Consider the following 26,844-nt stretch of genomic DNA (forward strand, 5'->3'; position numbering starts at 1 on the left):
TTGAATACTGTATATAATTGCTGCTAAACAAAAGGGATAACCAAAGCATCAAAATGAGCCAATATGGCCAGTACTGTATCTCTTCTAGCCTCTGATTGGCTGTAAATTGAGCATGCTCTAATATTAGAATACTGTATGAAAGCTATGAGATGAGAAGCGATTGAGTTCGCTAATCTCTAGCCTGATTGGTGAATTAATTATGTAATTAATAGTGTACTCACTGTGTGAGTGACCATTAAATGTGACCGATATAGAATCTGACATTGTCGTCAACTGAATAGGTGACCACGTAAATGCTGTGTGATCTGAATGGATGGGAATACATGCACTTAAATTATTGTTATTTCATAATAAGACGTGTGTATAAATAGGAATATTCTCAAATATGAGAATTCAGAAATATTAAATGCACAGACATCAAATTTAGAAATCACAAGGTTAATGAATTGTCATACATATTTTTTATTGAATACAATTCAAGTCCAAAATTAAATTTCAAAAGAAAGAATTTCATGAAAGAGGATTTTTGATCTTGAATTTATTCCCCCCCACTCACTTTATAAGCACCTAGTGTTTTCTTAACTGGCCCATGCCTACACCATATTATGCACAGGATTTGTATAATGGTAAAGTATTAAAATAAGAAACTAAACCCCTATAGAATCATCTGAACAGTATTAAAATAAAGATTTGGTAAGTTTGAAAACAAGAGCTTGATGTGGAATGGAGGGCTTCGTCCACCTGTGTACAGCAGCATGTGGGGTAGGAGTGGGGTGGGGGGTTAACAAATAATAAGAAAAAAAAGTTGACAAACTTCATTCGGAGTTGACATTTCCTCCATTGACCTTATAGCTGACATGCCATCCTGCGACAGACACAACGAGTGTTAACACTGATCTGAGGTGATCCATGAAAAGATGCACTTTAAAATACTTTAGTTCATTTCATGCATGTTAGTTTTATGAGGCATTAGAAACTATTCAAGTCGTTAATAATTAGATTTGGAATACCACTTCCACCAGTAAAAAGTGCCCTTTCATCATTTACAAAAAAAAAAACAAAAAAAAAAACACCACCACCATCTCAAAAAAAAAAAAAAAAAAATCTATCTGCAAAATCATGGTGTTTGATTTCATTTGTCCGCGCTCCTACAGCGAAGGTTTTATAGACAGCATATAATTTCTGAAAAACCCAAACAATACAAAAGACCAGAACACATCCTGTTTCTCGCGTTACCTGCTAAAAGGTGACCATTTTATTGTCAGGCAGTCTTACAGGACTGGACAGATTAGATTTCGACTCTGCCATGATGATATCAGGACTAGGGGTAATACATATTGGGACTGTAACCACATGACCCAGTATCACCTTTAACAAGGTTGTTTATCACCTCTGCTGGTAAAGAATAACATTTTTCTCTATATTTGTTCATTATTGTCATGTATAATCAGACATCTAATATAAGTGTAAGTAAAATAATAGTCAACAGCCTTCATATTATAATTTAAATGGAATCATTGTACATAAACTTAAATGATCATTTAGTTCGTTGGAGTGTGAATCTATTGAATTAGCTGTAAAAATAAAGAAATAAAAATGAAATGAATTAAGAACTTGTGCTACTCACTTGACTTTCTGAGCTTGTTCCCTGCATACCATATCTGAGAACTCCATAAAATAATGCAATAATTTATAGCTATTTCTTCTTCAAAAATGCAAAAAAGGAAGAAAAAAAAAAAGATATTTACAAAATCCATCACTCGCAGCATTTTAGTCACAGCATGAACAGTGGAAGTTGAGGTAATTCCTGAATTCAAATGGGCTTAAAATGGGGAAGAGGAAGTATGTTGAAATGACAGGGCAAATAAACACACACACGTCTAAAAGTGATCTTTGCATTTAACCATCCATTGGCAAACATGCCAGACCATAAAAGTTTTAGTGTAACTTATCAAAAAACCATTCCATCTATCAATCACCCTTCTCTCACTCAAGGAAAACAGATTTTAGAGACTCCTCAAACATGTGACATTAAATGATTGAAGGGTCCAGACAATGGCTAGTTTTGTCAGTTTCGTCCATTTTACTGGATGCAGCTCCTTCTTTTAATTAAGAAGGTATTTTTTTGGACCGTTTCTTTTCAGTGCTGACTTTCCTTCATTGTCCAAAGTTGCCAAAGTTAGGGAAGGCCTGTGGCACCTTAGGATGTAACATGGCAGAACCCTGGCCCATGCTGGACATGCCAAGGCCACCTGGGAGGCCCAAACCAGCGGACGCCATGTTTATTCCCATTAAACCTTGATTGGAAGGCATTCCTCCTAGAACCATGGAACCGACTGCCATGTTACCGGTTGCCATGCTTGGGGGCATCACCATACCCACGTTTCCGCTTGCCATCACAGGGTTCATGGCTGGTCTAGCAGGCACAGGCTGGGTGTTGAGTGTCATTCCAGCAAAATTCTGGGCTACCAGGTTCACGGGTGGCTGGACACCTGAGTAAAGTAGGTGAACAACAAACAAACCAACAATTTGTATATATCATTATTCTGTTCATTCAAGCTCAGCACATGTAGTCCTAGCCTATTTCTTCTTGATATTAATTTATATTCCAGAGTTGCCATTATAGACTTATCTAAAAAATATTTTTTACCAAGCTGTCTCCCTGACACTGTTTGGGTCATTTCTGAAATAAAATCAGTACATCTGCTGGTTACAACAATAAATGCATTCTACAACTAATCCTACAAGAATTTAAGCACTTGTTCATTAGATATTGTACTAATGAGTGTCTCTGATGGACACACAACACTGTGAAAAACATAACAGATTAAAAAAAAAAATCTACATCATAAATCTAATTTAAGATCATGTATTACAAATTAGGATTGAAATTAACCTAAGCATACAGTCATGGCCAAAATTGTTGACACCCCTGAAATTTTTCCAGAAAATCAAGTCTTTCTCTCAGAAAAGTATTGCATTAACACATGTTTTGCTATGAACATGTTAATTCTCTTTGTGTGTATTGAAACAAAACAAAAAAAAAAGGGAGGAGAAAGTTTGACATAATGTCACACAAAACTTCAAAAATGGGTTGGACAAAATTATTGGCACCCTTAACTTAATATTTGGTTGCATACCCTTTGGAAAAAAATCAGTCGCTTCCTATTAAATTAAATTCAATTTTATTTGTATAGCGCTTTTAACAATTAAAATTGTCGCAAAGCAGCTTTACAGTCGTGGCCAAAAGTTTTGAGGATTACATAAATATTGGAAATTGGAAAAGTTGCTGCTTAAGTTTTTATAATAGCAATTTGCTTATACTCCAGAATGTTATGAAGAGTGATCATATGAACTGCATAGTTCTTCTTTGCCATGAAAATTAACTTAATCCCAAAAAAAACCTTTCCACTGCATTTCATTGCTGTCATTAAAGGACCTGCTGAGATCATTTCAGTAATCGTTTTGTTAACTCAGGTGAGAATGTTGACGAGCACAAGGCTGGAGATCATTATGTCAGGCTGATTGACTTAGAATTGACTTGACATGTTAAAAGGAGGGTGATGCTTGAAATCATTGTTCTTCCATTGTTAACCATGGTGACCTGCAACGAAACGCGTGCAGCCATCATTGCGTTGCATAAAAATGGCTTCACAGGCAAGGATATTGTGTCTACTAAGATTGCACCTAAATCAACAATTTATAGGATCATCAAGAACTTCAAGGAAAGAGGTTCAATTCTTGTTAAGAAGGCTTCAGGGCGTCCAAGAAAGTCCAGCAAGCGCCAGGATCGTCTCCTAAAGAAGATTCAGCTGCGGGATCGGAGTGCCACCAGTGCAGAGCTTGCTCAGGAATGGCAGCAGGCAGGGGTGAGCGCATCTGCACGCACAGTGAGGCGAAAAATTTTTGGAAGATGGCCTGGTGTCAAGAAGGGCAGCAAAAACTTCTCTCCAAAAAAAACACATCAGGGACAGATTGATCTTCTGCAGAAAGTATGGTGAATGGACTGCTGAGGACTGGGGCAAAGTCATATTCTCAGATGAAGCCTCTTTCCGATTGTTTGGGACATCTGGAAAAAGGCTTGCCTGGAGAAGAAAAGGTGAGTGCTACCATCAGTCCTGTGTCATGCCAACAGTAAAGTGAGACCATTCATGTGTGGGGTTGCTTCTCATCCAAGGGAGTGGGCTCACTCACAATTTTGCCCAAAAACACAGCCATGAATAAAGGATGGTACAGTACCAAAACAAAACTGTACCAAAACACGCTCCAACAGCAACTTCTTCCAACAATCCAACAACAGTTTGGTAAAGAACAATGCATTTTCCAGCACAGTGGAGCACCGTGCCATAAGGCAAAAGTGATAACTAAGTAGCTCGGGGACCAAAACGTTGAAATTTTGGGTCCATGGCCTGGAAACTCCCCAGATCTTAATCCCATTGAGAACTTGTGGTCAATCCTCAAGAGGCGGTGGACAAACAAAGACCCACTAATTCTGTCAAACTCCAAGAAGTGATTATGGAAGAATGGGTTGCTATCAGTCAGGATTTGGCCCAGAAGTTGATTGAGAGCTTGCCCAGTCGAATTGCAGAGGTCCTGAAAAAGAAGGACCAACACTGCAAATACTGACTCTTTGCATAAATGTCATGTAATTGTCGATAAAAGCCTTTGAAACGTATGAAGTGCTTGTAATTATATTTCAGTACATCACAGAAACAACTGAAACAAAGATCTAAAAGTAGTTTAGCAACAAACTTTGTGAAAACTAATATTTGTGTCATTCTCAGAACTTTTGGCCACGACTGTACACAATCAAAGGAATTATTTAAGTCTGTATGAAATATGAATGTGTATGAATCAAAATGATAAGATCGTCCCTGATGAGCAAGCCGAGGACGACGGCGACAGTGGCAAACTCGCTGAGATGGCAGTAGGAAGAAACCTTGAGAGGAACCAGACTCAACAGGAAACCCATCCTCATTTGGGTGAAAACGGATAGCAGGGATTGATCTGCATAAAACTATGTGAGACTGGAAGTTTAGTATAACAGGAGATGTGTTAAATATAACTATCAATAAGCTTCTTACACCTTTCACCCGGAATTTTTGACCACTCTTCCTATGCAAACTGCTCCAGGTCTTTCATATTGGAAGGGCGCCTTTTCCCAACAGCAATTTAAAGATCTCTTCACAGGTGTTTAAAGGGATTTAGATCTGACACATTACTGGCCACTTTAGAACTCTCCAGCGCTTTGTTGCCATCCATTTCTAGATAGAAAAGTTGCTTTTTTTCCCTCCCTTTTTTGTTTTGTTCCAATACACACAAAGGAAATAAACATGTGTATAGCAAAACATGTGTTAATGCAATACTTTTCTGTGAGAAATACTTGACTGCAATTATGCAAATAGTGAAGGATTTCATGCTTCACCTTGCTGCATCATTGTGTTGAGGCTAGGTTGTGAAGGCTTGGGAGGGTTCATGCCCATAGACAGAAAGTCCAAGCTGATGTTAACACTTGGGTCAGACCACGTGGCAGGTATTGAAGCTTTCCCTCCTGGTTTCTGAACTCCCATCTGCTGAGGCAACAAAGGACCGGCTAAACTGTGCACAGGCCCCCCTAAAGTCTACATTTATGAAAAAGCATGATAATACTAATAAGATACTTGTCTTGCTCAATCATTTCAGTTAAGCCTGAATTTAATTAAAATATTATTTGTTTTGTTAATATCACCAAATGTATAATAACAATTTCCAGAGCTACCTGTGATCTAGACATGGAGAATCCCATGCTAGGGGGGCCCATATTAAAGGTCATGCTTTGGGAGGCATTCAGACTGGCTTGATTGGGGCCCATCAGGTCAAAAAGGTCAGCAGACGGTGGCTGGGTGGAAGGCGGAGCATCACTGAACAGATCTCCCACAGCTGGCGAAGCTGCAGACGCAGGAGGACTGGCCGAAGAAAAAGCGCTCCAGTCACCAAACTCTCCATTGCCAGTTGATACTGGGCCTGAAAACAGAGAATTTTACCAAAAGCTATTAGCTGCCTAAAAATGTTCATTTTCCTTATTTAATATTCAAGCACAAACTAAGAAACAAGTCCTTAATTCCTTGTAGCAACATGACTCCTTTCTAAAGTTAATGATTGTTCTCTGTATAATCTAACTAAACTAACAGAGGCATGCATATGCACATACTTCTTCACCTCCCCACAGAGATGTGGTGTCATCAGGAGAGATGATGCGTGTAATGGACACTGACGGGTGTCTGTCCCCATAAGCCTCAGCAGGTAGCTGCTCCATCTGGAGCCCTCCATCACTTATCAATATTTTACCTGACCTCTGTCTGATTCTGAAGGAACATGTAAGCCCTTCCAACCTTCTCAGAATAGCTACCAGACACAAAAAAAGTCGGTCCCTCTGCACCAATCCACAAAAGGGGAAATACGGGACATGAAATATACACAGAATTATCCTTATTAAACCATATTCTTATTATAAAATGCAAAGGCATTTTAGTAGAAACACAATAAACTAATGTGTCCTTAATTTGTCATTCTATGTAGTATTCTTTATTCCACCCGATTGTTTCAGTGTTTTGCAAGTATTTCACTATTTACGCCAACAACAATTATTCCGTCACTGCGACATCCAGCATCTAATCATATATAATAAGTATCATAAAATTATTAGAAATCCTTACTGTGATTACTCAATCCTTTTCTCCTGACAGATCTGGATAAAATTGTTGCTGTACCCTGCTTCAAATGTCAGTTGTGTACTTTTTAGCAATTTTGGTGACCTGGTAGTTACTAGGATGGCATAATGGTGTAACTGGTAGAAATGGTACCTCATAACATAAGGTTCTCATTGCTGTAGAGGGTCTTTACATTTTACAACTGATTCGTCATTGTTCACATGTGAAAATTTTACCTGAGCATCCTTTCTATACTCTAAAGGACCATTCAATCCAGCTAAAATACTCAGGTTGTAATTTGAGGGACTGGTGAGACAAAGCCAAAGGAACACAAAGGTCGACAGTCACTTTGTCTATTCTGAGAATGTGTCTGTATGAACGCTAGACACCTACCAGCAGCTGAAGGGAGACTAGCAGAAGCAGCTGGGGAAGAAAAATCTGCAAAGTCAGCAATGAGGTCCGAGCTCCCACCTACAGAGGGTCAATGTTAGACTGACTGTGATAAATGGGATTCACATCTACTCAAGTCAAACTCGCCAAATAAGAAACAAGCATAAAACAATTATCGTTTAAGTGCTGATAAACACTACCAAGTATAGAATTTGAGAATGACAAATATTAGAAAGCAAGCTCTTAATCAACTTCTGACACTCCTGAAATTCTTGTAATTTGTACCATATAACATCTGACACAAAGACCCTGTTGACTGTAACATTTAAATCCAGCCAAGCAGTGTTTAGATTAAATGATTATATGAAGACAACATTCACTTTATTAAAACCTGTAGCCTCCAATGCACCCCTGCTTGGCTGGATTGAGAAACCTGCATCCGTACCAGCCATTCCCTTGCAGAAGACTGAAACTGAGAAAGCAGGTAATACCACTACTCTTCAAGTTTCAAATGTTTCCTTGGAATAGCAATAAATAAGTGGCTTTGCCTGCAGGTGCTGGTTGTGTTGTTTCTGAGTCCACTACAAGCAAATCTGAAAGCCCTCCACTCGAAGATTGACTGCCTGGTGTCTGAAAACAAGAAGAAAGATGAGGATTGAGGGGGAAAAAGAACTTTCACTAGAGGGCAGTATTGGGACAGACAATATAAAAAACACAAATGTACACGACTCAAATAATGTGACAAACAGAATCAAACATTAAATAGCCATAAACTACCTTTGTATTGTCTGGATCTGGGCTGCTCTTGTCCCCTGTGTAATGCGCAGCTGCACCCAAATCCACTGTTTTGGAGGGCATTCCACCCCGTTTGCGTGTACCGGTGCTGGTGGTAGGGGTAGTCTCAGCAGCCTGCATCGCCTGTAGACTTTTGGGTGTTACCGTTTCCTCCTCGTCCTTGAATTCAGACTTGGCCGGCCGACCATTCTGTGATATTCTGTCCTCTTCATTGTCACTACAGATTCAATAAAAAAAAAATAAGAAAAAGAAAAAATATATATCATAGCTAGGACAAAATCAGTTGCAAATAACTAAATAATCTACTTGCTATTCAGTAAGTAAAACAGTTATTTGAAATCAAATTGTTAAGCTTATTTTAGTTTAATGTGAAGGTCAATCAACACCCACCTTCTTTTGGAGCCACGCACAAATCATACAATCAGTAGATGCAACCATAAATTAATGTATGTATGCATTTATAAATATGTTTCACCTAATTCGATCGGGAGAATCATCTCGTTCCTTTTTGCGGAACTTATTAATAGTGTCGTCAATGGTGCTGCCGATCTTATCGCTGATCTCGCCGAGCTTCTCGCTGAAAGGAAAGCCGCCTTTGCTTTTCTCCCAATCTTCATCCCACTTGCTTTTAGACTCCGAGTCAAAGCGCTCTCCCGCTGAGGACAAAAAGCACACACTTTAACTCTGGCGGAGAGGATATTTGCAAAGGAATAAGCTATATAAACATCCTACTTGCGATGTCGTTGCCAATTTCCACTAACTAGCTATCACACCTAACACCACAGGTCACATGTAATATCACATGTGCCACAAACAGTTGCATTCTTATCCATTACATATACTGTACTGTACGCATCAACAATGCTAAATATCAACAAAGCTAAACATTACATAATGCCTGGCAACCTGGGAGAGCAAGGATTACTGCAAGCTCTTGTAAGTCTTTACTTTATGTTTTGTTTGCTCCTATAAAAGCACCCTGAGTCATGCAAGAAATTTTTTAGTGTCAGTCAGAAGCCTTATTATGCACAATAAAAACTAAACTCGGTAAACTCAAATATATAAAACTTTGAGTAAAAGTATATTGCTTGAGAGACCAGATATACTAGTCAGAATGAACTCTATCAAAAGCACCTTGTTCCTGTGAGACTAAAACTACTTCTGTTATGGCCTCATTAAGTGACAAATTGTGACTATGGTTATGACTAATGAAGTAAAAAATGATTGCACCACGTCAAAGATGTCAGAAATCAAAGTGCAAACTCCTGTATTGTGGGACGTCTAATGCTAATGACATGATGGGACACAGAATCATCAATTGGTTAGGCAGGTGTATGAACAAAACATGGCTTATTCCATTACAAAGACAAGATGTTTCTACAGCAATATGATCACAAGGCTTTATGCAGAGAGTCACATCAAACACATGATGTACAGAGTCATGATCAAAGAAGTGACTTGTTTGATTTTCAGATAATTCGAATTCTGTCAGGGCAGGAATTTTGGTGGATGAAAATCATTATGCCCTTAGGGGGACCAAAGACAAATCCCCAGGGTAGTCATACAGTATGAGCCCTTAAGACGAAACTCAACTCTAGGATAATTTCCACAGCATTGGCAAACATTATCTTTAAATCATTTGGCATATCATTAATTCTCTATTACTTACAGTTGCTTTGTTTGAAGCCTCCCATGCCCTCCGATGATACTCCGATGTATTTGTCCTTGTTCTTCTTTGCTTTTTTCCTCTCCTCTCGTAACCTATCATCATCCTGGACGAACTCCACCATTTCTTTGACCTTCTGCCGTACATTGATACCCTGGTCTTTTCCATTTTCATCTAAAAAAAAAAAATTTAGATGACTGAGGTAAACAAAGGATATGGATGTCCATGATCTAAGTATTATGGTCTTAACAAAATGTAAAAAAATGTTAAACTTATCAGCCAGGGTTGAAAAACTATAAATTCAGTAAAGGTGTTTGCTTGTGGCATGTTTTTTTGGTTGACTGAAAACCCAATTACACGGGCTACAAATCATAACCACATCGAAAAAGCATGACAGGCTTGTTAAGAGAGTTATTAAAACGTACTGCAAATGAGAAACACAGGAAGAATTTTCAGGAAGATTTTAAATGTGTGTAGCCTGTCGTTCTATCTAACCAGACAATATCTACAGATTCTAGAGTTTTTCCAGCTCTATACAATACATTTGACAGCTTGGCTGATGTACACAAATGTCATGCATAAATGCATGCAAGTCAAGAGCTTCACATGTTTACACCAAATATCAGAAAAGGGAAAAATGTGTTCTGTGTAACTGTGTTTTTTTTAAATTCAGTTTATTTAAACTATTTAAACTTTATTCACTTGTTTTACTTTGCTAAGGAAAGCATATTTGTTACCCTTCATGTCTCTTTACGGCTTCCCTGTCTCTGCCTTGTCTGAGGAATTGTCTTGTCCATCTATTATTTCGATATCAATCATTTATGAGTCAAAATAACCTCATCAATATTGTTTGAAAACTCACTTTCGTCCCATCACGTTATCACAGCTCAATCCTGATTGTTGTTTTGTGCATATATACGGATTGCTGAGCTGCAGTGCTGCAGTGTACCAGCTACAAAGCTACGCACGGTCTGCCTCAGCTTGTACTTTAGGTTACACTGCATTGCAACCACATTGTGGAGTAGGAAATAAATACAGTTCTTTCCCATGATTATCAATTTTAAATAATTCAATGCCAAACATGGGTGTTTATTAAAACTTGAACATGAGATTTTACTGGGGCACAGCAGATCAATACTGGGGCACATGCCCCAATAAAAGGGGTCTGGCACCCATGTCACATACATAAGCTAACAGAAACCCACAAGTGGTTGGTATTGCAGGTATTGTGGAACTGCATCCCTCTCACCCACTGAGCACTGACAAATGTTCTTCCAGGCACAGAGCTATGGCATTCTCAAGTTGTGAACTCATGACAATGAATACATCTCTACTGAACTCACCTACAAAGTGATAGTTTTCCAAAGAGCGCAGGTCATAGATGTGTTCTCTGGCACTTGTAACCACTCTTTCTGATCCATTTCTGATGAGGTACGCTAGGAGTAGTAAGGCCTAACCAGAGCAATAATTTAAACAATGTCAGCAATAACTTTTAAAATGGCCTATTAATGATTTGTAGTTAATAATCTAAATATTCATGTATGAAGTACAACATCAAAGGTTTAAGCAATCAGCGGCTCTTCTACAATTACATGGAAGATTAAATATTACTGTCCACACTGGACTACTGGGAATGTTTGAAAGATGGCTGGAATGTACCTTGTAAACTCTTCTCCAGTTCTTTTTGTTGTCTTTCAGCATTCTGGTCCACAGCATGTTCATGACTTCAGGAAATTGCTCGTACATAAATGTGGATCTGTATCAAATAAAGAAATGTTTACAGGTAAGCCGGACTTTCTGCATACTTCTGATTCAACATAATTGCTAAATTATGCAATTAAAGCTGACTAACTTTTAGGGTGAGAATAAACAATTATCTTCTTAAAAACATATAGTTTATTAGTTGATGTCAGATCTTTCCAGTGAACCCCAAAGAATTTACAACTATAACTTGGCATCCTGCACTTACTTGGCTATCTCACCCATAAGCTGACCAGAGGGACCCCAAGGGTCATCATTGGTGGCTTCTCGAACCTTAGACTCGATCTCTGAATAGTTCATCACCACATTGGTACTGGAAGAAGAAAGATAGCAGGGAAAAAGGTCAAGCTTACATCAGGTGGATTCAGTTAATCAAATCATATGAATTTAACTTAATTTAATTGTAACTTTTTTAATGCTTAGAATCTCACAACCAAAGGACATGTAAAACATCTATTTATATAAAAAGAATTCCAAAATCTTCTAGTGGATCATTCAGCCGGTCACTGGATGCCCTGCTCAGCAAAATCTGAGAGATCTCCATGAGCTCTATGCCCACTGCATGTACTCTTGCATGAATATACTGTATGTTATACTCATGTTAGATTAGGGAAATCGACTGACAAGGGACATTAGATTATGCATACAGTCTCTGGTTCCTGAGGGACAGAGAAACTGCTGAACTAAAAGAAGATGGTGGTGAAGAGGGCAATATACCAGTGACACCTTGTTTGGCATGAGGAGAATATGAACACAAGGCCAGGCGGGGGGGGAAAAAAAAGAGGGGGAGGGAGAGAGGGAGAGAGAGAGAGAGGTGTTTTTTTCCTGCGCTTTTCAGCAAGGCAAACTAAAATGTCAGATTCCACACACGAAAACACACACACACATCAGGGTATACCTTCAGCATTCTTAATCACACACAGGTGTGCGCTTATTTATGAAATTACCTACACCTCCAAAACCTCCCGAAATTGTATTAATTATTATTATTTTTTTTTCAATTTTTTCCAATTTTCTCCCCTAATTTAGTGGTATCCAATTCCATCCAGTCACTGGAGGCTCCCACATTAAGCATCTACCGCCAATCAGTCGGGAGGGCCGCAGACCGACCCATGTGTTTCCTCCGATCCACGTGGCGTCACCGACCATTTTTTCGGACTGCTCGTTCACGCACCGTTGGGGGCGGCGTAACACACTCGGAGGAACAGCGCTATTCGCTCCCTCCGCCTGCGCGAACTCACAGACGCCCCTGATTGGCGTGTAGAGCTGTCATTAATGTGGGAGCACTGAGTAGCCCTAATGTACATACTCACATCAACCTGACTTACAGAAATCAACAGATGTGTCATCAGCCAGATGTTTCGATAACATGGTATACCCTATTTATGTAATTATGTAATATGTAAGGATTTTTTGCAATACAAAAGAACAATAGGGATTTTTTCACCAACCTAATTCCCACTGGACATAAGGAAGAACCTCATTTGGTCAACACCACAAAATGAATTTGGTTAACACTTACAGGGCCAATTACAGGGCCAAACCAAAGTGACACTTTGAAAAAGAAGAACATGACCCATGAGTCCTCAGAGCATATTCGCAGCTTGCATGTGCATTTTTATAGTTTTCATTTATGTTGTGAAACCTTGCTACATCATAGCACTTTTCTTCCATACAAATTTTTGGCTTTCAATTTGCTCTTCTTATGTATAGAACTGATCATCATCAGTGTAAAAATTCCTCAGCATGGTAAATTATTCCAGTTGTTAATTTTGATGTATCCTGATATAACACTTTAAAAGTGTTTTTTTAAGAGATATCATTTAAAATTTTAGTCCTTACCAGGTGATGTAATCCCAGTGCGTGTTTTTATGCTAACAAACAGTTACGAAATGACAGTTCACTTAGGGATTTGTACTAATAGCCACAGTCAAAAATGTTCTGAATTTTGAAGTGGTAAATGATTAAGGCTTGGCTAAGAGAGGGTGTGGAGAAGAAGTGCATGTGGTTGTTGGCTGGGGATTATGACCGCTCCATAACTAGCCTTATTCGATGAATTATTAAACACTGCATCTAAATTTGATTTTGCAATGGGGATATCGTAAACATTTCCTCCGAATGTTGTGAGAGTCTGTGGATCTCTATAGAGAGACAAAGTATAGTAAAAAAAAAAAAAAAGTTCTATGGCTGGTAATGTATAATCGTTAATGTCATGGTTCACTCACTTGTTGAACCTGCTGAACACTATTTCTTACAGATATCAAAAGAAATTACAGAAAAATGTTCACTTAGTGATAGCACGCTGGTACAGTTACATTTTGGATTGCGAGCATAATTCATTCCTGAATCGTGCTTGTATATCAAAACACTTGTATATCAAAGCAAATGTCCCTCATAAGAGATAAAGGAAACTCCTATGATGCATTCCACAACTTAAAGATATTCAAATAAAAAATATTAATACAAAATATACAGTAAGAATTAAATAGATTAACCTGCACTTTACCTTTGAGAGACGAGAGAAAGTAGAAAAGGATGAAGGTGCTACTGTGTAGGATGACTTTCACACACACTTGGACACAAAATAAGTGCTTTACACGCCGGCACATGCACACGTGGTCACAATGTTAAAGTAAACAGTACATGCACGCATAGACGTTGACTTACACGAGTGTTGAGACCAAGCATGGTAACGATTACCCACAATCCCACAGCGAGAGAGGGAGAAGACATAGTGTATACGTACTACAGTACTCATATATCAAGAGCTCGCTCGTCAATCAAAAATGTTGCTTGTCTTGAAAAAGTTACTCACAATCCAAGGTTTCACTGTACTATAACGTGACATTGTGTCTTAATGTCATATGACAGCACCATTATGGCTGCCTACAACTCATTACAAAATGCAACGTATGACCTTTAAGAAATGTACAGTAGACCTACAGAGAATCTAGGGGTTATAAATAGCCATAGCTCCGACAATTATTTTGTAACCCCTGCTGACAAACTGCAGATCAGAAAAAGTGACCCTGACACACACCATATTCAATTCAATTCAATTTTATTCATATAGCGCTTTTAACAATTGGCATTGTCCCAAAGCAGCTTTACACAATCAATGTATATGTATTTATTAATCTGTATGGATCCCTAGCTACAAAGAGTCATAAATTGCTAAGAATGATTGCTGGCCAGATTATGGAAAATGTACTAATTACAATAATCCTGTTTTCACATACTAGAGTATGTCATTTTCTTCCAACTCTTAAATGTTCAAGTCCACCTGCCTTCAACGCTTCTACAAAAACTACAAGTAGTTTTAGAATTAAAATTCAAGTCTGCTCAGTCTTCCAAATATTATGCAGCCACCATGCATTATAAACAGGTTGGTTAAAAAGCATGCTGGACCCAGCCTGAACACAAACAAACCTTTTGTGCGACCACAGAGTTAACGGTATTCAATAGCACTGCATTTCCATAACAATGAAAAGAGTTCTCACTTTGACAGAATGAAATAAGCACTGAGTGCAGCAAAGCAAGCCCTAGATTATAAGGAAAATCTCAGGAAACTGAATAATGAATGATGGCGGGTTTATGAAAGCAGGAGGCTCCACACTCACTCACTCACTCACACACACACACACACACACACACACACATAGACATACACACACACAAACTGTGTACTGTGCACAGTACTAGAATATTCAATTTGCAGGGAGACAAAAGCGAGAGAGCGAGCTATCTTTTTCGCATGAGAGAAGAGGACAGAGACAGGTGTAGGGACACTGTGCCACCCCTTTACATTCTCTGCCTCTTTGTTCCATGGACCTGGTGTGCTAGACGCTTGCTTTATTTTCCTTGAAAGTGGTGGGTAAGCTTGCTTAGGCACTCACTACATACCACAGGTCTACAATGAAAACTATATGGCACACTTAAAAGCTTGGAGTGGTTTCTTTCTGCTTCCCTACACCACCCACCATCACTCAAAAAAGAGTGAGAAAGAGAGAATCTTGAGAGAAAAAGGGAGAGAGAGACTACCTGGCGCTTAAGAGATTCATGTGAAGCAGCTTCCAGATTGAAACGAGAAGGCAGGCGGGGAAGGTGATCTGATCTATCTGATAGTGAGAAGAAAAGCACTTATAAAAGTCGATGAAAAAAAATCGTCTGGATATGCAGGTGAGGAAAAGCCCCAAGGACAGAAGATGTTCCAGGAGTTGACAATCCATAAGCTCATTAGCTAACCCACTGAGCAGTTTGCTTACCTAGTCCTGTGTTTTAAAACCCCAAATAATATGAATACAGAGAGTAAGAGCTGCACAAGTTAATTCATTGTGCAAGTTGCTCAATCTTTCACACTTTTTAAATTATTTAGGTAAACTTACAATCAGTAAGTTTCTTTAAAAATACAAATACAAAATACAAACTTTTTACAAAGTTTTGCAGGATAAACGGATTCTTCCTAAAAAAAAAAAAAAAAAAAAACAAGATTAACCCTTAAAATTTAAGCAGTATGATCTGTTTTGGCAACACGACAGTGGTCAATGACCAAAGTAAAAAAAAAACAAAAAACCTGCTTATATGCAAAAAGGTTGTGTGTCGGCGGAGGAGGCATTTGGATTTTTGGATAGGTCATGTAGAACCAAAGTTATCATTTGTTTAAAAAACATTTAAATTAAATAAAAAAATAAACACAGTAAATTTTACTGCTACCAAAATATGGGAATGATGTTGCAAAACTGTATTTTGGTCTCAGAATCAACCTGTGATCTTATGAATCTGTGCTACTGTATTTCTTTGCCTACGTGACCCCCCCACATTTTATTATAGTTGTTTATAGTTGATTAAAATTAAATAAAATAATAAAATTCAGTTAATTTTTCGCATATGTTGTGCTAAAAAAAGGATATGTCACACTATACTGCACGATCCTGAATCCTATATATATATAATAAAACACAGTAATGAAAAAAAACAGCTCGAAATGCTCTGGTTTTTAAGGGCTATGTTGCTTGGACAAACAGTGCCATGTTTGTACACCAAAGAGTGTTTAGTAAATGTTTAGTAATTTTTTTTACTTTGTCTTACTCTGTACATATGGGTAGATGGAGGGAAGGGTTAGTAGGTTGGATCTTTTGAAGGTGAAACTGAATATAAAATAAATCTAAATATTGTGTCAAAGGTCATATGTGTTTGTTGTTTGTTGTATGTAGTAAACCATTTTTAAACTGGGGGGTAATGCCGGCCCGCTCCGCTTGCTACCATCACAGATATATTTCAGCCCTGTGGGAAACACTGAAGAAAATAGGGAAAAAATATGAATTCCCAGTGAGGTCATGATATTTTTTTTTTGCTCGAGGCTAACGCACAGGCAGAACAGTTTGAAAGAAAAAATTCTCAATGATCTTCTAAGTCTATTCTAAGTCCTTTGAATTTCTTTTCTTTTTATGGTATTTGAGAAACCAACATTTTTCCTGCATTCTTGCTTTACTTACAGCCATCACCACTGTTCTATACATATGCTGTTTGACAAACTACTAAAAACATGCCCCATTCAAGCTCTATACACTGAATTTAAACTCTAAGCACATGTACATGGTGAAGCAACACTGGTTTTCTCCTTAATAAAAAATGCAAGCAGGCATAGACCTTGAAGAAAAACAGTTTTATCGAAGCTATCTTCTATACCGCTTTATCCTGTATTCAGGGTCACGGGGACCTGGAGCCTATCCCAGGAGGCTTAGGGCACGAGGCGGGGTACACAGGGTAGATAGGGTGCCAATCCATCGCAGGGCACACACACATACACACACTCACACAATACAGCCATTTTGGGAACACCAATTCGCCTAACCTGCATATCTTTGAACTGTGGGAGGAAACCGGAGTACCCGGAGAAAACCCACCAAGCACAAGGAGAACATGCAAACTCCATGCACACAGAGACGGGAAGCGAGTCTGGCCGGGTATCCTCAGCTGTCTGCGTACCAGAAATACCCTTTCCCAAAACAGCTTACCTAGGTTTCTAACACAAGGTCAGAACAAAGATCAAACTGTCTTCCTGTTCACAATTAATGGCCAGTGTGGAGGCTTGTATTAACAAATGAGCCTAGAGAAAAGTTTAACATGCTCCAGTACATCTGGAAATAAAATTCCAGACTGTGCTGAAAATGTCAAAAGGTCTATAATGAAAAACTATAATTATTCTTCATGTGCTGTTGCAAAAGGCAGAGTCCAGAGACGCAACCTTTTGGAAATGAACATTTTTTGTAGAGGGTACAATAGATTTTTTAACTAGGCCCACCAGTGCAATGTGCAAATATGGCACCTATTTGTTTCATTTAATCTTTTAAAATTATCGTTGTCATCATCATCATCATGTACTGAAAAACTAACTAATAAAAATGAAAAAGTGACATAGCTTAGCTGGCTAGCTAGCCAAAGTTATCTAAAATTAGTCAATTGCAGCACTCCATTCCACAGTGCACATTCTATAGTGTGAACTTTCGCTCCCTGCTCCCTCCCATGTTACTCCCTGCTCTCGGTTAAGGGAACTTTTATGCGTAAAAGACAAAATCCCACCATTCTGAACGCTGTGCAGTGTCACCATCACAGACATCACTCCCTCCATGCATTACTATCAAGGACAACATAATATTAAAATTAATATAATTATTTTTTATACAACAATTAGTTAATATTAGATAGGCTATTAAGCTGCATAGAATTCTCAATCTTTACAATAATGACAGGATCAAATTAATCAAATCACAATTATTCACAATATGTTCCATTTGAATTGGCCAGGTTCCCTTCAGTTAGTTGAATTCCAGTGATAAGAGTCGGTAGCCATTCCAAAAGTAATCACAGTTCAAATAAACTAATCGCTGAACGATTAATATTCAGCTTAATTGCACAGTAAAAGGATTCTTTGATAGTTCAGTTTTTTTTCCAAGTGTGCAGAAGTACATTACAGTAGGTCTTGGTAAATGTTTTTGCACCGACTGTGAAGTGTGTCATCTGGAACGTGAGTACAATGTAAGTAATTGGGGACAAATTCTCCAACCCTTGTTCAGCGCAAAAAATGCATTCCAAAGTTCAGCTGAGACTCGTATGAAGTTTCTGCTATCTCATTGAGCTAAATCAAGTTGGTATCTTTCGAAAGGTACAATGTGTTTAGTTTAGACACAACTTATCTCTTTTTATTCCTGTTTAGATAAACAGCTATACAGTTATATGGCTAGTTCTTGGTTAGCCATAAGGATAGTTCCAGGTAGTCATGCGCAAATCTGTTGTGATCGGTGCAGCTATGGGCAGTTGGCACGGTACAAAAAAAAACATGCACCACTGCATTTTTAATGATTAAAATCAATTACCAATTTTTATACTCTATTGGTTGAAATGCACAGAAAATCAACTGCTCATCAACTATATTCGATGACTGTCCCATCAGTACTGAATGCCCTATGCAGTCCAATTCCCAGAGAACAACTAACCAATCAGAACACATCTAATGACTGTTCCTCACTACCTGCCCAACCAAACTCTGCCAACCATACAAGATCGAGCCAGTCGATGTAAAGTCTCAAGTCTCAGTCATCTAAGCCAGTCTGTATTTAAGTACAGCTTCTGAAGTTTCTTGTGTCCTTGACTCAAGTTTTAAATCAATGTCTCTACATGAGTACACCTTGTTACATTATGTAGACAAATTAAATTTTGGCTCCTAAATATTCTGGGTTTGAACCTGCAACTGGCAGTGCTTCGTTGCACTGTTTAGAGTTGTGTTAATTGGGTTCAGACTGGGACAACAGTCTAACCAACTGCAGCTTTCAGAAAGATTCAATAGCTGGCCCAAAAAGGCCTGCTGTGCCACAATGTTGTACCTTTGCATCGTATAGAGAGTGAGAAAGAGCCAGGAGCCTGTACTTAGCAATAGCTTTAAGATAGCCGATAAGCATAGAGCCCAAATCTCAATTGCGCAGGGATTACCATATTGTGCCGTAATATTGACAAAATGAAACCTTGACCACATGATTCCAGTATCCTTGACACTACATTCTCTATGTTATACATGAATGAAACATGGAATACAACAATATCTCCCTACACCATTCTTTACGAAGGAAAATTTAGGAAGGTTTATTAGAGGAGTGATTCCCAAGAACGCTCTGCCCTGCACATTTTAGTGTTTACTCAGCTACTAGAATATCTGATTTAACTAAATAGCTTAATAAGGTGTGGAAAAGGCAATGGGCAGGACAGGGGGACCTTCAGGACTAGAATTGGGAACCCCTGAATTAAAGCATCACCTTCCTTAACAATAGTTTACCATAGCAAAAAAAAAAAAAAAAAAAAAAAAAAAGACACCTTGTGTCGTTATTTGCTATTGCCATATAGGCACATTAATAAGCCTTTTATTGTAATCATTAATTATTTCTACCATCCTATCCCATCTGAAGTATTCTTCTCATACATGTTGAGCAGCAAATATTTCCTGACAAAGTTTTCCTAACTGGTAAAGCCATGATTCCCATATTAGTATGATACTGCTGTATTGAGTGTGGTGTGGCTTCTAAATCTTCAAATTACGCTCAGCCAATGACCCATTTTCATACAATAAATAATTGATGAACAGATTTTTTTGTGGTTGTTGATTGTTGCTTCATGGAAACTTAAGACTTGACAAAAGTTACATCAGTAGGGCATCTAAGGGAACACAATTCACGTCGCTGCTCTCTGACCTGGATACATTACTGAACACACAACACGGCACACTTTAAATAAGCTACTAAGTAAAGACGACATAATGGGTTTTATTTACTACTGAATGCACAGAAATAGTCCCTCTATCACAGGATCCCATTCTTATATAATCTCATACTATTCAACATTCTCCAATTGAATATTCAATTAGCTAAAATGTGGAAAAAGATCTGTCATGACTTATCTTGGTTTAATTTATTTTACATAAGGGTGTGTAGAATTTTATTCCTCCTGTAAATGAAACCTCTAGTTCATCCCACAAGTCAATATTAATTTCAATCAGCATTACTAGATGTTGCATGCATTCATTCGGCGACTGATTTGTACAAAGCCACATAAAATTCAGAGGGGATGCAATCGCAGCAACTGAGGCTCAGAACTAGTCTATACTTCTCTGTCTGTCCATATCAGCTGCATAGATGTCTGCGGGTATACTTTTACTTGTTTTGACTGTATACAATAATGGGCAGAAAACAGGCGGCCTTACATTTCACTACAGAATAAAATAAGATCAATGTTACTAAAAACCTTACAGTAATGTATGTGTATTAGGCAGACATCATGGCAACACTCCAAGACCCTAACACAAACCCTAGGTTATCAGTCATACATGACCAGGATGATCCTGTCCATGTGGCTTGGGGAACCATACACCAGATCACCAAGAGCACATTTTAAATGTGGAATAGCTATGGAAAGAAATAGCTGTTAATTCTATCAAAAAATTTAATGGTTTAAAGCACACTGTGTCTATGGCTTAAATAAGCAATAAATAAATAAACAAACAAAATAAATAATCATTCAGGTGGGTCCAGCTACTGCGCAGCCATCTATATTCATCTGTCAGCCTAAACCTCTACCAGGTCACCATGTTTAGCATTAGACACTGAAAGTATGTAAATATTACAATTAGTGGTGTTTATCTACTCAGACTGTCCCTGTTACTAGACTTTCTGTCAATTCAGGGTGCTAATACACTGGCTATTAAAAACTGGGGGAAAAAAATCAGTTACGTACTGTATTGTGATTCTTGTGTGTATAATTTTTTATTTTAAAGATGTTTTTTAATACATTTTTAAATGTAAATACATTTGCATTTGAGGTGGTAAAATGTTGCCTTTTCTCTATAAACCTGCTGGTGGTGCACTCTAAACTATTCACACGTTGACAGGCAGCACAGCATCCTGTGTGATACGAGCAAATTATTGGTGAAATCTTTTTTAAATGGAAAGAAAATAATAATAATAATAATAATAATAATAAAAATATCGATAATATTTACTAAATAAAATCAGCACCTAGGTATCTTGAAATATCTTTAAATTATATTATATTGTATGGTCCCTGGTGATTCCCATCCCTTCTAGCTATGTTTATATGCAAAACATTTCTTAATCTGAGTGAAATGATTCCGATTAGAGATTCCAACTTCACTCTTTACATGGACACTGATCCGATTTGTGTTTACATGCTTAAACTGTTTAAAAACTTGTTCTTCTTGCCCTCTGTGTTATGATTGGTTACAAGAATTCAGTCTCATGTACAACTACTTAAATGCTTTATTACATGTGAAATGGCACGCCAGTCATTGCCTTCCTCAGACAAAGGTCCAGTGGATGAAAGTAAAAACTGAGAGAGGGTTGGTCTCACAGACTTTCGTTTCTGGACCCTCGTCACATTACCTAATGTGGTATACCCCCCCCCACCCCCAAATGTGAGGCAAATATGCACAGAAAGATTATTGATCAAAAGGCCTCTCATTCTACTTAAAAATCCATGCCGATCAGGCCGGATTGGGTCAGACAGCTCAGACTGAGGTGGTCACATGATGCGTTATGTTAGAGTGGAATATCAGGGTCAGTGTAAACATACCTACCTGTACAGTGCCATTTAGAATAAAGGATGGGCAGTTTAGGTAAGAATCATCACTCAGTTTTTATAAATCGTGCAAGAAAATATTATTTCTTCCCTATCTGCAAAGGTGTGCATAAGCAATTGTACTTTTAACTACAGCTGGTGCACACTGGGCATTTAATTGTTGAACATTTAAACTTTGTTTTACATCCTGGAGAAATGCTGGGTTAACATAAAACACGTTGAACTAAGCTGCCGAAGTTACCGTTCTGCCACACAGTTAGTGTTGTGTTTATGCCTTAGGGCTGTAATTAATCACACTCAAATTTGACCCCGTTTGCTGCTATACAACTTGAAGCTGTGTTTATGAAGATATGGAGCAAGGAGCGTCGCAGTGTGTAAGGAAAGCAGGAAGGAAAAATTCTCAATGTTTTACAGCATTCATTTACACATTTACTTAAACACTGGGTTAAAAATACTGCAGTGGGTTAGCAGATAGACTATTTTGGTGTGCTGACAGGGGCAGGCCTATCTCTTTGCTGTAGATTCCAATATGTTTCTGCAAAACTGCATGTGGGAAAGAAACTGTTGAACAGCCTTAAGCTAATTCACACACAGAGCTCTGTTCATGATGCTCATGGAGCCACACAGCTTGTCGATGACACCAGGCATTCCTGGAACTGTGCTAGGAACACAACTTTTGAAATATCAAAGAAAATAATATTTTTAAAACCTAATTTGCTATTTAAAATCTAAGATTCTTTTGAAAACTGTATATTAAAAAAAAAAAAACGTATTAGGTATTCAAATTGAATCTCAACATCTCTCTCTCTCATTTTCCTGCACGTCAGCTCATTCTGGAAGCTTCGTGAATATTAGTGTTGTATCAGAGTAATGTCAGTTTCTCAGTCAGATTAAATAATTATATTGTCAATATAACTCTGATGAAATCCCTGTTTGAGGTGTCAGAACATCTTGTCACCACGTTTCCTGGAATATACACTCACTACTCTGCTGCAACCAGTTAATATGTGCATGAAGACTGGTTAACACTGAGCACAGCAGTTATGCATGATCAGTGCACCTTTGCTATTTGAACCCCTAACCACATCACCCCATAATCTGTATCACAATGCAATTGCAGTGAGCCAAACAAAGGTCCCAAAGGACTCAAACTTTAACTTACAATCAGACCTTTTGTTCAGGGTCTCCCCTGCAGTGCTCCTCACTGATTACTGCATTAATTCTACTAGATGCCTGTATTAAAAACAGTCATGTGGAGAGGTATTCAGCATTCTTTTTGAAATATCTAATATGTAACAGCTTGTGCGCAGTGTTTCTTTTCCATACAGTACTATGGGTTGGTCAAACACTCTAAAACTGGGAAATAGTTTATATTGAAAAACACGCAGACCATGTATGTACTTTATGCGATAAAAATCACCGTATCGTTATATTCTTATGTTAAAAGGGGAAAACTTAGTATTAAATATGCCAAGACTGCTGCACTGCTGGGTTAGTGGGATTGAGACTGTGGTTTAGTGGGATTGAAATGGTCATTTAGCGGGATAGAGACTGTGAGTCAGAGGGACTGGGACTGTGGGTTAGCGGGTCAGGGACCGTGGGTTAGCGGGACTGGGACCGTGGGTCAGCGGGACAGGGACCGTGGGTCAGCGGGACAGGGACCGTGGGTCAGCGGGACAGGGACCGTGGGTCAGCGGGACAGGGACCGTGGGTCAGCGGGTCAGGGACCGTGGGTCAGCGGGTCAGGGACCGTGGGTCAGAGGGACAGGGACCGTGGGTCAGCGGGACAGGGACCGTGAGTTAGCGGGACAGGGACCGTGGGTTAGCGGGACAGAGACCGTGGGTTAGCGGGACAGAGACCGTGGGTTAGCGGGATGAGACCGTGGGTTAGCGGGATGAGACCGTGGGTTAGTGGGACAGAGACTGCGGGTTAGTGGGATGAGACTGCGGGTTAGTGGGATGAGACTGCGGGTTAGTGGGATGAGACTGCGGGTTAGTGGGACAGGGACTGCGGGTTAGTGGGATGAGACTGCGGGTTAGTGGGATGAGACTGCGGGTTAGTGGGATGAGACTGCGGGTTAGTGGGATGAGACTGCGGGTTAGTGGGATGAGACTGCGGGTTAGTGGGATGAGACTGCGGGTTAGTGGGATGAGACTGTGGGTTAGTGGGACAGGGACTGTGGGTTAGTGGGATGAGACTGTGGGTTAGTGGGATGAGACTGTGGGTTAGTGGGATGAGACTGTGGGTTAGTGGGATGAGACTGTGGGTTAGTGGGATGAGACTGCGGGTTAGTGGGATGAGACTGTGGGTTAGTGGGATGAGACTGTGGGTTAGTGGGACAGGGACTGTGGGTTAGTGGGATGAGAGGGCTGCGGCTCAGATGAACTCCTGTGGTCTTATGGCTTGCACATCCAGCTCAGTGATGCTGGCATTAGCAATTTACAGCTTCTCACTTACACACACACACACGCGCGCGCGCGCGCGCACACACACACACACACACAGAATATTAGCTTTTTTACACAGACCCATCAAAACAATGGCTTTATCTGGGCAGACACAGGACGTTGTACTAGCTTAGGGATAATTACTTTGTTCATTTAAAATAGCAATAATAATAATAGTTGAATAGGATAAAAAAAAAAAGTTTATTGGAAACACTTCTGTAGAATGAGACACACGGTTTATAACCGGTCGTATGTTTTCATTATGGATTCAGCGTTAGCTAGCTTTAGCTATTAGCTTAAGTAGCATCCTGTACCCAGGCGAGCAGCTTTAGCCGGTAGGCTAATCGTGAAAATGTGAGAGTTTACCGCTGGATTAATGCAGATAACAGGACGTTAAATAACTACGCGATATAATGAAATATTTAATAGATAACAGAACTACGATAAGCTCCTATCAGCTCGGAGCATGACGTCACAAATCAACTCGGCGTCTCCCTTGTCTGCATAAGTAACGGTCCAACTACAGGCCTTGCAATAACAGCAGTACATGGGCATACTCACGCTTTATCCACCAGCTCCCTGACTTTCCACATATTCAACATATTGTCACTTTAGCAGGGACTCTCCGTCTCAACGACGCGTTATCCAATCGGTAAAATCCCAGAAATGGACTCGGATATCTGTTACCGAAAACAGAATCCCCCTCTGCGCCCCTACCGCCTTCTCCACACACAGCTAGAGTACAGAGCAAGACCGTTACCTCGGAGACACGCACTGTGCGTCATGCGGATGCGGAAGTGCCAGACACCTTCCTAGCAACATGGGAAATGTAGTTCAAATAACTGAACCGGCGAAAATGTGAAAACCAACTTGTGCATTATGATCGTCAAGAGAACAATCTACGAGATTGCATTGCTGCAGTGTCACACAACAGTCCAGGCAAACCTCACATGTGATTTGAACATGCGCTGTGCTGCTGCTATCTTCGTCCTCAGGCTGACCAAGGAGCAGAAGGAACATCAGGTCAAAGTCTGCAAAGAACTTTGAAATAGTGACAGAATTATTAGCACCCATGGTTAAGAAATTAGATATAGTACCTGCGAGGTTAGCTAAAATAAAATACAAACGATGGGAAATTCTGCATATTGTACTAAATAGATGAAGGTTGTAAACAGGTCTGACCAAAGTACTGTAACCATCAACATTTGCTGTGGGAACTCTTGCTTTAAATTAACAGTTTAAGGTGCTGATAAAAAAACAATACTACAAACTTTCCCCTGTCTGCTCATCTGCATGTCTTCGGACTGTGGGAGAAAACCAGGATACCCAGAGGAAAACCATCAACCAGTGGGGGAACATGCAAACTTCATGCACACAGACCCGAGGCAGGAATCAAACCTAAAAAGTGGATTGCGAGCATAATTTGTTCTGGGAGTGTGCTTGTATATCAAAGCACTTGTATATTAAAGCGAATAGTCCCATAATAAATAATAGAAACGCCAACGATTCATTTCACAGTCCACAAACATTCATATAAAAATAATGAATACAAAATATAAAGTAAAAAAAAAAAAAGAAATTAACCTTCACTTTACCTTTAAAAAAGAATTGTGACTGGTGTTACCACGAGAGCAGAATTACAAGCAGGGGGAGCTACTATGCAGGACGACCTTCACACACACACACACACACACACAACTGAAATCATCCTCTAAACAGATTCATCTCCTGCACTGCTACAGCCTTTTTAACTTCTTTTTTTTCACGGAGGCCGTTGTTGCAGTACAGTTACTAACGAACAGTCACTACACTTGGACATACAGAAAAATAAAAATTACGCGTTCGTACACACAAGGTCACAATGTTATAGTAAACAGCACACGCAAACAGATGTTGACTATACAAGTGACGCACACGCACTGAGACTGATTTAGTTGTGTTTTTGTATTTACTCATTGGCAGCAAATTTGCGCAAGTACGATGGTGGAACAAGTGGTAAGGTTCTCTTGTAAAAAGGAAGCATACTTAGGTGTCACTCACTCATCGTCTATACCTGGAGCCTATCTTAGGGGGCTTAGGGCACAAGGTGTGGTACACCCTGGATAGGGTGCCAATCCATCGCAGGACACACACACACAAACACACACTCACACGCTCATTCACACAGGATGGGCAATTTGGGAATGCCATTTAGCCTAATCTGCAGGTCTTTGGACTGTGAGAGGAAACCGGTGTACCCAGGGGAAACCCACCAACCACAGGGAGAACATGCAAACTCCATGCACACAGAGATGAGAATCGAGCCTACACCACAGTGCCGCCTATACTTAGGTGTTTTAAAGTATATTTTGAAATCTGTAAAGAATACTAATATTGTGTTGTTGTTTTTTTAAAATACTTATTGCACTTTTTAGTTGTTGTAGAATGAGGCTAGCCCATTCAACTGAATGGCGC

At 39.3% G+C, this 26,844-nt stretch overlaps 1 protein-coding gene across 5 annotated transcripts; it reads right to left on the reverse strand.

Annotated features, from left to right (window-relative positions):
- Nucleotides 1-442: 442 nt before the first annotated feature.
- clint1b (clathrin interactor 1b) lies at nt 443-25,136 on the reverse strand. 5 transcript variants are annotated; one of them, XM_053478902.1, is made up of 13 exons: nt 24,952-25,136; nt 11,510-11,614; nt 11,200-11,296; nt 10,884-10,992; nt 9,544-9,714; nt 8,350-8,530; nt 7,857-8,091; nt 7,628-7,709; nt 7,083-7,160; nt 5,759-6,003; nt 5,426-5,570; nt 2,651-2,683; nt 443-2,492 (listed from the first exon to the last, which is right to left on the reverse strand). In XM_053478902.1, the coding sequence occupies exons 1-13, from the start codon at nt 24,990-24,992 to the stop codon at nt 2,158-2,160; spliced, it is 1,857 nt and encodes a 618-aa protein (XP_053334877.1). In that variant the 5' UTR covers nt 24,993-25,136; the 3' UTR covers nt 443-2,157. The 5 variants fall into 5 exon arrangements, with proteins under 5 accessions (XP_053334877.1, XP_053334875.1, XP_053334878.1 ...); XM_053478900.1 differs by having other exon boundaries at nt 5,426-5,621; XM_053478903.1 differs by lacking the exon at nt 7,083-7,160 and having other exon boundaries at nt 5,426-5,621.
- Nucleotides 25,137-26,844: the final 1,708 nt, after the last annotated feature.

Source organism: Clarias gariepinus, chromosome 19 (assembly GCF_024256425.1).
Source record: "Clarias gariepinus isolate MV-2021 ecotype Netherlands chromosome 19, CGAR_prim_01v2, whole genome shotgun sequence".
Taxonomy (NCBI): domain Eukaryota; kingdom Metazoa; phylum Chordata; class Actinopteri; order Siluriformes; family Clariidae; genus Clarias; species Clarias gariepinus.